The 12,120-nt window shown below is 34.7% G+C and overlaps 1 protein-coding gene across 2 annotated transcripts in view; it reads left to right on the forward strand.

Annotated features, from left to right (window-relative positions):
* LOC108974603 overlaps window positions 1-12,120 on the forward strand; it is a 56,736-nt gene that overhangs the window by 31,284 nt on the left and 13,332 nt on the right. For both annotated transcript variants that reach the window (XR_001993805.1, XM_018942528.1), the window contains exon 3: window positions 7,670-7,843. Coding sequence is in view for 1 of the 2 variants with exons in the window: in XM_018942528.1 (XP_018798073.1) it covers window positions 7,670-7,843 (174 nt within the window). In the remaining variant the exon portion in view is untranslated. The remainder of the gene's footprint in view (window positions 1-7,669; window positions 7,844-12,120) is intronic.

The raw sequence follows: 12,120 nt of genomic DNA on the forward strand, positions 1-12,120 counted from the left end.
TAATCATTAGTGCATATTTCAAGTTCTTTATTGCTCTAAAATTATTTATTTGCCACTAGATACATGCATATGTTTGTACGTAAATACTACAAAATATCTGTAAGTATGGCAAATCATGCTTTTACATCTTTACGCACGTGTCGATTAAAAATGGTGTCAGCTGTTCCGCTAATGAGCTCAACACACGTTTCGGCTACACTTTACTCAGCTACAGAAATACATACATACATATCTACATATGAGAGTGCATAGAAAGCATATGACTTGCGGTTTGCTAAATTATTTTTGTTTTTATATGTACAAATTTCTTTTCGCTAATAACACGCAACCGAAAGTTGTGACCTACCGAAACTTTTCTTTGAAATTTTCTTTATTAATACTTTTTAAAGTTTTTCTATTTTATTTTGTTTGTTATGTTCTTTTTTTTTTTCGTTAATGCTTTGCATTTTACTTCTTTCTTCTGATTGTTTTGCAGGTAACATTAAAAGTATTTAAACTAATGATTTTTAAATGCCTTTTTAATTTAGTTCACAAATTAAAGAAATGTTGGCCACCAATGGTTTGACCTCAAAAATATAGTACTTACTATTTATAGAAGAATTTAAAGCATTTTGGTACACAATAAAGTGAAATTTAGCTAGTTTTCTTATTTTGCTAACTAATATGGCTTGGTTACATATTTATTTGCAAAAAAAGCTTTCGCCTGGCAATACACATTGTCGACTACTATATAATACAGCTCCTATAGTAATAAACTGATGACATAATACCCTTTACAGGTGCCGTTTCCTTCTGGATGTTACAGACTTGGAGGGAAACTTAACACAGCCTGTTCAGGGTATAACGAACTACATTTACAAGCATCAGCAATTATTTAGAAGCAAATATACATATGAATGTTTATATTGTTCGTCATTGTTCTTCATTGTCTATTTTGTCATGTATTACACATATTTGTATGTAGTATTTACACATAGAGGCGCGCAAAATTGATTTCATATTTTTCAATTTTAGTTGATTTAAAAAAAAATATAAAATTAATATTTAATAGCAGCACATTGAAATCTGTTTGTTATCGATTTCGCTGTAAACATAAGGCTGGCCACAGACTATTAGCTTATTTATGACAAATTTATTGTATGAAAAATATTTTATTATATTGTTTAGTCATGAAAATTCGCATTTTTAATATTCATTTAGTTTGACGCATCACTGTAGCTATTTATGTACAAATATACAATTAATTAAACATAATAGCCAGTTGCGTGCGCCGATTTCAACTATTTTTGCTGTAGGATTTTGAATTAAATATGTGCTTTTATATATTTAAGTGAGTCAGATCAGCGTGAACATTACTCAACATAACGCTGCACACAAATATATACCGGAACTGACATTATACATATATAAAAATTTTTTACAAAAAACTAAAAATATAGTACATTTTATCTCGTATTGTTTACGGAAATAATTATTTAAGTTATGTTTAAACGCTAATTAAAATTATATTGATACATTTATATGCGGATTATAACTACGCTTAGGTGTAATTTACGACTCACGCACTTTTCGCACGCAACGCAATTCTGTTTACTTCAATTAAATTTAGTACAGCCTAGGTAATTTTAAACGATTTCTTCACATTTTAACTTGAATTTCCAAGAATGTGAAAATTTCCAAAAACGGTTTTAAGTTTCCAAAAAGTGTCTTACATTTCCAAAAAAATATCTCAAACTTCCAAAAAACACCTTAAATTCCCAAATTTACTAGTTTTCGCCGCACGAAAAATTAATTTTCCTTTACTGCTCTCCGTAGCCTCGTAAAGTTTTTGGCTCGCGTTTCGCCTATAAATTTTCGCTAAACATTTATCTTCAATAAAGTTGCCTTGCAGCTGAGTGGCGGCGCAATGCACTTGTGTTCTACGCTACCTTAACGTCTGCATATCCGTATTCAAAACACATGCTTGCCATAACTCCGTACTCGATAAAAAGTGCTCAGGGTATGCACTTCGCTATCTCAATTGGATCGTTGGAAAACTGTAAAATATGTTGCCACTGTTTTCATTTGTTTTATGAATTTTTTTGCTTCACTTTTTTATAGGTATTGCTTGTTGCAATGTGCCATCATCATATTTTCTTGAATTCTTTTCAGCATTGCACTTTGTTTTGCGGTTTATTGCATGCATAAATATTATTCTCACGTAGCTGTCAAGCTGTTTTGCGCTCACAACCCGCAATAACGGTATAGAACGAAGGTTGCGGTGCATGGTGTTATTGATAGCAAATAAAATACTGTGGCCGAAAGTTCAAAGTTTAGTAATTGAAAGTCGATAAAAGTCGACAAAAAGCCAAATCGATAGTTTGGTGTTGTGTGATAATGCTTGAATCACTATAATGTTTACTCGATTTTGGAGAGATCTTGCATTTTTTATATTTGCAGACGCATTTTATACTCTAAATAATAATAATATTGTGTTTACACATACATAAATGTTTAAAAGCAAAATATTTGCATAAATGCAATATCTTTTAAAGCGATTGCCATTGCATTTGTATAGCTTTCAACAATTAACAGGTTTTCCTAAATGTGCCTCCTTTGCCGTCAATAAAAAACGGTGGAAAATCGTATGTGTAGCAACAAATAACGTTAAAAACTCTTTTTAAAAATCGAGTGCCGGCAAAAGTCGTGCAACAATACGTATGTACATATGTACATATATCTACCATATATAAGTGCATACAGCCTAAAAATGAAGTAAGACTGCAAAAATGTAAACTGAAAATTTGCGCTACCGTAAAATCTGTAAAATGACCGTGAAGCGCGAGTGCATACAAGCGGTAAATATGCATGCATGCATACATACATACATACATACATATTAGAGTGTGTAACTATAGCCTGAACAGGGTATAATAAGTTTGCCACGAAGTTTTTAACATCCAGAAGGAAATATCGGGGACCCAATGGGGAATTATGAACAACATGACGAGGAAAGTCGATTAGTCATGTCTGTCTGTCTATATGTCTGTATATAAGTACGGACTAGAATCAGTTTTGTAGCTTTTGTATCGCAAACTTTTTTATTTGACAAAATATCTTTATATTATATATATCTTTATATTATTTTATAGGTTTATGGGCAATTGGTTATGCGGTACAATGTCCGAATGAATTGTTCAGATCGGACCATTATTGCATATAGCTGCCATGCAAACTGAGCGGTCAAAATCCAGTTCTTGTACAGACAATTTTTTTTATTTATGAAGGGTATTATATAGTTTTTGAATATTTATCTTCTTGCTTCTTTTTAATATTAATATTATGCACTCAAAATTTAAAAAACCCTCTTTTTTAACTTTTTGAAAGTTTTTTTTTTATTTTTTTTTTTTAAGTAGTTGCTTGAAATGACGCACCCTAATAATATATATTAGGTATGCATATGCCTTCAAAGCTTACCTACTGCCTCAACTACATAACTCTTGCGGCTCTAATGCACATTTTTCAAATACTATGTTGTATCTAGTGTGCTTTAACAGTTATATGGTAGCGCAACAAGATAAAATTTATGCAGTTCGTTGGTTAACAATCTAACTACTAACTACTTCGCTACTTAAGCATTTCTAGTATATGTTAGGCATGTCTTGTCTGTACTAGCGCTTACACGTGTAACTCTACCAAGTAGGTAATTTCTTAATTGCAAACTCTTATTTTTCGCTACTTATTGGCAACATTCTTTTATGCTTTTATTTTCTACTACATGGCAGCGGTTTCTGGGTGCTAGCTCTTAGCCTAGCCATACATATGTATGTATGTATTACGGACATATTTTATTTGTATTTATAAGTAAACATAAGTATGTATGTATGCACATATTTACTGCTGGTTTGGTTGATATTAGTAATATATGTATGTAATTATTTTTACAACATATTTACTAGCTCATGTCAAAAATGCGGTAAATGACAGTTAACAGTAATTTTTAGTTGTCAATATTGTTGCTTAATGTATTTATGGTGATGTGGTAATGCTTGTAAATAATAATAGTTCCTACTATTTTTCGATCATCTGCGAGTTTGATTTTTCTATTATTTACTGAAACGTTTCAATCCGTTTTTTTTTTTTTCGCTAAAAACTCATTTGTATAATTGTGGTATAAGTAAAAGATGATACATTTCGATTTTCCCTACTTTTTTAAAGAAAAAATACAGAAACTTCAAATTTAATGAGGCATATTTCTCAGATGGCCCATACGTCGAGCCCCATTTTCGGTGACTCGTTCGAACATTTCGACCAATGGCGCCGCCTTGTTAAAACCAAATGTTCCCGAGATCACGAGTTTCAATTTCAGTCATCAAATAATCGGTTATCATAGCGCGATAACGGTCGCAACCGACGGTTACGTTCTCACCGGCAATATTTTTGAAGAAATATGGACCGATGATTCCATCGGCCCACAAATCACATCAAACCGTTGGTTTTACTGGATGAAATAACAGCTCTTGAATCTCTTCAAGTTAGTCTTCGTTCTAAATGCGGAAATTTTGCTTGTTTACATACCCATTAAGACAGAAATGGGCCTCATCGCTGAACAAAATTTGGCTCGAAATCGTTGGATTTTCTTGCAACTTTTCGAGAGCTCATAGAGTGAAGCGATGTCGCTTGCGAAGGTCGAATATTATCCATTAATGAATGCTGGGTCTCAAGCGGAGTGATGGTGTTGCGAACAGTACGCTTAGTATGCCGATTTTGTTGAGCTGAGCGAAGCGCGTGAAACACATGCTTTACAGAACGTTAATTTTCATTTTTATAATAAATGAATGCTTGTAATTAAATTTGTTGTGCATTAAAAAATCAAAAACTAAAAATATATAAAAAATAATACTTAACAAAAAAAATATCAAAAATTCCTACCTTACATCAATTCGCACGAAATTCGTTACGCATCCAATTGTAATGTTATTGCATTTGAAATAAATTTTTCGAAATTTGCATAATTCCAGCATTTACAGTCGCAAGCATAAATTCGTTGTTATTTATAGCGTTCAACGCCAATTTTTAACGGAGCAAAAATTCATGCTTAAACCAGACAAAGCCGACTTAAGCTTAATTTATAAATTGACCTTGCTTACGCTTTGATTCTTACATGCAGCACTTTTTTCCTTATTTTTCCGTATTTTTTATTTTATATTCCTTTATTTATCTTGCTTAAGCCTCAACCGCACATTTCTTTTGTGTCACAGGCAATTAAAGCTCATTGTTTTTATTTTTTTAATATTTATTCTTTGAGCTCATTTTTCTGTTCCCATTTTGTCGCCCTGATTATACGCTGGCGTTCCCAAGCCAAGATCGGCGTGATCATCAACTAAATAACAGAGATCGTTAAACTTGCGAGTGTAGCTAACAACACGCTTGTGTAGTTACACACGCCTCTAAATATAAATATAATTATGTACATACATACGTGATATAAACCCGTTCAAACTTCTATTTTAGACTAGAGCATGCGCACGCCTGATCACTTGTCTTTGTTAGAGCGCCTCAAGTCAGTCAACGCCTGCCATACTTGAGCGCTAACCGAGCTTGACTCTGCAAACAATGTTTTTTTTTTATCTTTTCGCATAAATATAATTATAACACATTGTAGTAGCTGAGCGACGGCCAACTTGACTGCCTGTAGTGTACTTAGTTGTGGCTTAACTTTGCTACTATTCAAAATTCAAATGGGGAAAAAAGGCTTGCAAACAATGCAAGGTTGCTATGTCCACATGTCAGATTGGCGTTTTGATCGCGAGGCTCAGCGCTGTTTGGCATAGAAGGGCACCAAACTCAAGCAGGCAAAGACGTCTCACTAAGCGGCACTTCAGACAACAATTTTAATGCAATTTAACAGTTTCGCGTCAGTGGTGTGTGCAAAAACGATATTAAATCCGTAAATATATGTAGTATGTAGCAAGTGTTGTGTGAGCACATGTCTTCATATATATATTGCATATGTATGCAAATATTCGCAAAAGTGCACAGCCGCTGGACCAATTGTGCGCCTTTGTCATATTTCTATACCCTGTCCAATCTAAATTGAGTTCGCCACGAAGTTTGTTTCAACCAGCAGGAAAAGTCGGGAGACCTTAGAAAGTAAATATCCGCCTGTCTGTCTACCCATCTGTTTGTATTTGCCCAATCGTGTCCCTCAGTTTTTGAGATATCAATCTGAAATTTTGCACATACTCTTTTCTCTCCAAAAATCTGGTCATTGGTCGGAACCGCCGATAGCAGACCCAAAATGCAGCCCTTCTATGGAAATATTTTTTATTTGGAAATATGACTTCACGAAATGGTCTGGTGGTGTTTGTGTGGCTGGATGCTACTTTTCTCCAGTTGTCTCAGTTTTTTTAGGACTGATGGTGAGTGTTGGGGATCTAAGGATCCTACTACTTCTACGGAACATGGTCCCGTATTTCCTCGTCGCTATCTCCGCACATTGTAACAGTTGCTATTTATGAATCCCGTGGTTATCCATGCGAGCAGAGAAGCCACGCAAAGGTTTGCACAAGTCTTCCCATAAGGAGACTTCTGTATGTTTAGAGCCAGGTGCAAGCACGAATCAGGAGCCCATCGCAACTGAATCTGTATGGTTAAAAAATTATGGCGACGTGCATTAAACGTACTTGAAGACCTGCCAGAATTTTAAAGAGACGGATGTGAGAACAATATTAACCTGCCAACCATTTCGGTACGATGTCACTCTTACCTAATGAGGTGATCGAATACTGCCCTCACCTGCCCTTTGTCAAACCAATCCGTTCCGGGTTTCCAATACTCCATAATCAGAATCTTACTGGCCTCGATTCTGATGAGCGCTTGCACAGGGTTTTCTTGGTCGTCTGTGCTCATTTGGTGCTACCCTCTCGTGGGTAGGTTCCCCCTCGATGCGACTTCGATGGCGGTTTTGGAAGCTTTAAGGCGACAGCTTCTCGCCTCTTCTCGGGAGGTTCTTTGGGAGCATGAGGCGTTTTGAGCCAAACCCTCATCTCCTGCAGCTCTTGGACGAGGCTGCGTATTACTATTCGACGCTAACCTACTTAACGTAGGCCGCCCACTATGCGCCAGCTGTGACCCTGGTAGTAGCCTGAGCTCAGCCTTACCACTATAGCATATAGGCGCCAGGCAAACTGACCATCAAAATCACGTTCCTGTATGTTAAACTATTTTAAATGTGAAGGGTATTATGCCTGAAGCTCAGTTTTTTCTTGTTTTTCTTTCCTTTTTTGCTGCATTAGTACTTTCGCATTTGTTATATCAACAACTGGCCAGCTGTCAGGTTTTGTGTCAGCTGTGAATTGCCGCCAACAATGTCAAGTGTCAATTTGTGGCAAACGTTGCTTGATCAAGCATTCAAAGGCGTATGCTGCAGCAATTATTGTATGTATGTATGGTATGTATGGTATGAAAAATGTCAACGACACGACCTTGATAAATGATTGCATATAGGCGCCTATAACCTCAACTAAATGAACGTTGTTTGTCTTGTAAGCAGTCATATAATAGAAACTATGTATATGCCACATAATTTTATTTTTGTTGACGTAATTTTTCTTACTAAATTCATTATTTTTTTAAATGTTTGCATACTAAACGCTTATGTTTCAATTTCTCACTTTTTCTTCTGCAGCCAAATGAATCTGGTTTCGTGCTACTTGGTGATCTCTCATTAGAAACTTCAACAGACTCGGATTATGATGATTTCTCTATGTGCCCACCATCACCCTGCGATGTTGAATTCGAAAATGCTAATATTGTGATCGATGGAAAGTCAAGCATCCGACAGAAATCCAAAGAAGCAACGGTAAGTATAATGAACTTCATTAATTTACTGTCTTTGACGCTTTCGCTCTCTCTCCTCTCTCTGCCACTATTACTTTTACTCTTACTCTTGAGGCATAAATGTGCTAACAAGATTCATTTTTCACCCAAATCATTAAGTGTTAAAAGAATATAACTCAAAAAAGAAAAACGAAAATATTCGTTTAGAAATAATTAAGTGAAAAAAGTTTGGTTTTTAACCACAATAACTAAAATGTTATATTAGAAATTAATGTTCACTAATCTGTCTCTATTATATTTAATTTTTATGCGTAGCTTAAAAGAATAGCAACCATTTATCTAGCGCTTTTAGCATCGGACCAATTATCAAATACTTTTAACGATCTCCTTTAGAAAGTTAAGAGGCCACATTACTCAAATGTTTATTGTTTTGTTTAAACTTTTTTATAATAGCATGTCTCAACTATAAATTATCACGCAAAGTGACCAAATTTTTGAGGCTTTCTCAAAAAATATGCGTTACTATCTGCGATTTTATAAGATTAGATAGTTCATTTGCTGTTAATTGGTTACGTAAATGATGACTGTTCCCGTTAGTTTGATAGCGTAACTTCATTTTTGAACATTTTGGTATTTATTGAAGCAGTTTACTGAAATAGAATTTTATCAGCACGTTCCATATACCATATCGAAAATCGCATATATGTATTTGCCGCCAAGGGAATTCCACTAGTGCTCGTAAGTCATGTTATCTATAAACATTTGACTTAAGTTTTCTAATCAACAATTTTTTTTTAATTTGTATTGTTAAAATATTACATAACTTTAGCTCTATTAGAAATTGCAAGTGATTTCTACCTCTTCTTTATTGGCGTAAACATCACTTACGAAGTTATAGCCGCGCCAGTTGTTCTTCCTTTTCGCTATTTGACGCCTATTGGAGGTTCCAAGTGTACCCAGGTCCTTCTCCACCCCCCTGGTCTTCCTCGTACTCTGCTGCCCCCGGCGGGTACTGTGTCGAATGCTCTCAGTTCTGGAGTGTTTTCATCTATTCGGACGACATGACCTAGCCAAAGTTGCTGCTGTCTCTTAATTCGAACAGAACTATACCTGTAAATCTTTCTCTCGAAAACTTGTAACTTCGACTCATCAGATGTTGTCATCGTCCACGACTCTGCACCATATAACAGGACGGGGATGATGAGTGACTTGTAGGGTTTGGAACTTGTTTGTAAAGAGAAAACTTTACTTCTCAATTACCTACTCAGTCCGAAGTAGCATCTGTTGGCAAAAGTTATTCTGCGTTGGATTTCGAGGTTGACGTTGTTGTTGCTGTTAATACCGGGTCCAAGATAGACTAAATTATCTACCACTTTCTAGTTATGACTATCAACAGTAACATGGGAGCCATGTATCGAGTGCGACGACTGTTTGATGAGACACCCTAGAGATGAGAGAAAATATTTCGTCTTGTTCGCATTCACAACCAGACCCATACGCTTCGCTTCCTTATCCAATCTGGGGAAAGCAGAACTAACGGCGTGGTTTTTGAGGCCAATGATATCAATATCATCGGCGTACACCAGCAGCTGTACACTCTTATAAAAGATTGTGCCTTCTCTATTCAGCTCTGCAGATCGAATTATTATCTCCAGCAGTGGATTGAAGAAGTCACACGTTAGAGAGTCTCCTTGGCAGACACCCTACTTCGCATCCTTCCCGATCCTAGCGGAGCTTATAGTGTTGCTCAACGTCAGCTTACGCAGACGTATTAGCTTTGCGCAGATACCAAGTTCATATAAAGCGGCATAGAGCCAGTTCCTTTTCGTGCTGTCGAAGGCGGCTTTAAAATCGACGAAGAGGTGATCACGGATCTTTTCCAAGACCTGGCGCTTGCTGAAAATCTGGTCGATTGTAGATTTTCCAGATCTAAAGCCACACTGACAAATTCCAATCAGTTTGTTGACGGTGGACTTTAATCTTTCACACAGTACGCTCGATGTAATCTTATATGTGATGTTGAGGAGATTGTGCAAGGCACACTTAAATTGCAATTGTCGAGCATTTTGATTTCGTCCGATCATGTTCTACTTTTATATCAATTTTAATTTTTGATAATATTTTTTTTTTTTTCATAAATATTTTTTGTTTTAATTTGTTTGTAAAGTATACTGCTTATGCTTAAGCGCAAGCTATAACATTTTTTCATCTTTATCACTTTTGCTTTTAGTTTCGCCCCAATCGCTTTTTGTGTCGATATGTCATATTCGCTATCTATTGTTTTCGCTAATAATTGACAGTTAAATGAAAAATAAGTCTAGCAAAATTTCTAACATGCCTATTTGGTAGGCAAATGAGCAAAATACGCTGACGTGCTTACATTTTAGGCAACCCACAGTCAAACGCTAGGGAACTTTTATCGGAATTGCTTCGTATGCATACATATATGGAGGGGCGCACTACTTTTGTTTTTATTGCTCATCCAAACGCTAATGATATGCGCAAATAAATTTTTGCATATTTTGTTTACTCGGATTTCACAAATTCTATGCGCATGACAATTACGCTATGAACAGAGGACCAAGCGGGCATGAAAATGAAATGAAATTCCAGCGCGCAATCTCTTCATGTTGTGACCCCTTTTCACTTTTGTTCTCCTATACACTTTGATTTTTGTGCTATTTTTACAAAATATGCGCTGGAGTAAACAAAAACTCACAACATAATATTTAAAATATGTACATAATATGATACATATATATTTATTTATATGTATATGTATATATGTATGTTTGTCAATTGCCAGCATATATTTTCTTATACCCTGCCTGTTTAATAATAAAGCTGTGTTGGTCTCTGTTGTAGGCGCTAAAGTGTTATTTCCGGTTTCATAGTAGTCCTATGTCAACTCGTTGCGATTAAAATGCGTCAACAGTTTCCATTATATGCTGAAAATGAGGGCGTGAATATTATTAGTGGTGTTGGGGACATGAGATTTCAATTGTCACAAACTGATTTTATTATGAAATTTCTAGCTGGCCATTAAGTTTGATTGCTTTTATTTTTAGGAAGTTATCATTGTAATTTTTCCAATTTATAGCTACTCGTTATTATTCGTATTTTTTTCCAATGCAACTTTTAATAATTAATAGTTTCGTATTATACATACATATCACAGGGCTATAAAAAAGTACGAACATTTATTAAATTATTTCAAGTGCGCTTTATCTTATATTTTATGTAAATATCTTGCATCAATCATGTTTATGCATGCATATGATAATATACCGCTTCTCACACACCTAACAACTAATTCGTACAAACGAATGCTCTTAATGCATTTCGCTCATTCAATTACATAGGTATTGCCAAAGTAAAGTGCATTTGAATGTAAATATCAACAAATTTATTTTTATTGCTGAATAATGAGTGTTATATTTCAATATTGCTGGTCTCAATATAGACATACATACATATGTACATACTTATTTACGTACAGATTTCGCCACTATTGCATTTCTCAAACGAAATTAATTCGTCACACGCTCCAATTTTATAACAATTCACCCATTTGCTAACAACACCTTTGATTGTGCGCCTTATAAATAAATAGTTTTCTGCAGTTCCCACTTTTCAACATACTAAATGCATACATATATACTTACTTAAAATCGAATTACGACAATAAATGGCATGTGTTTTTTCATTTGTAAAAGTGCCAATGCACGATTTAAGCTGTTTGTGTTGTGATGTAACAGCAATTTGGTGTTAAGATCGCGACTTAAATAAATGTTGTGTATAGAAGAAACATGTACAAATTTGCTGTTACCTGCATACTGATAAGTATGTGAAATATTTTTAAATATATACAAAAACAAATTTAAAGTATAAATCGTGCCAAGTTTTGTATAAGTTATCGGCAAATTGTATAAAATTGTGCGCGCTATTTTTCTATAAGTAGTGAAAAGTTGCATTAAATAAATTATAATTAAGAAGTTAGGTTAGGTTGACCTAAAAGAACGTAATGAAACATGTTTGTCGTAAATCCATTTGTGTCTAAAAAATATTAGTGTAAAATAATTAGAAATTTCCAACAGCACCTTACGGCCAAATAATATTCCTTAAAATATGTAAAAATTATTATTTTTTTCGAAGTTATTTTGTGTTTGCTTATCATTTCATAATATTCATAATTCTTCGAGGATTACGACATATATTTTTGTTCTTTAATATTTACTTTGTTCTTTCTTTTTTTATTGTACCTTTCATAATTGTATATAATTTTATAATTTGTTAAAT

Source organism: Bactrocera latifrons, unplaced genomic scaffold (genome assembly GCF_001853355.1).
Source record: "Bactrocera latifrons isolate USDA-ARS-PBARC rearing strain unplaced genomic scaffold, ASM185335v1 scaffold_57, whole genome shotgun sequence".
Classification (NCBI taxonomy): Eukaryota; Metazoa; Arthropoda; class Insecta; order Diptera; family Tephritidae; genus Bactrocera; species Bactrocera latifrons.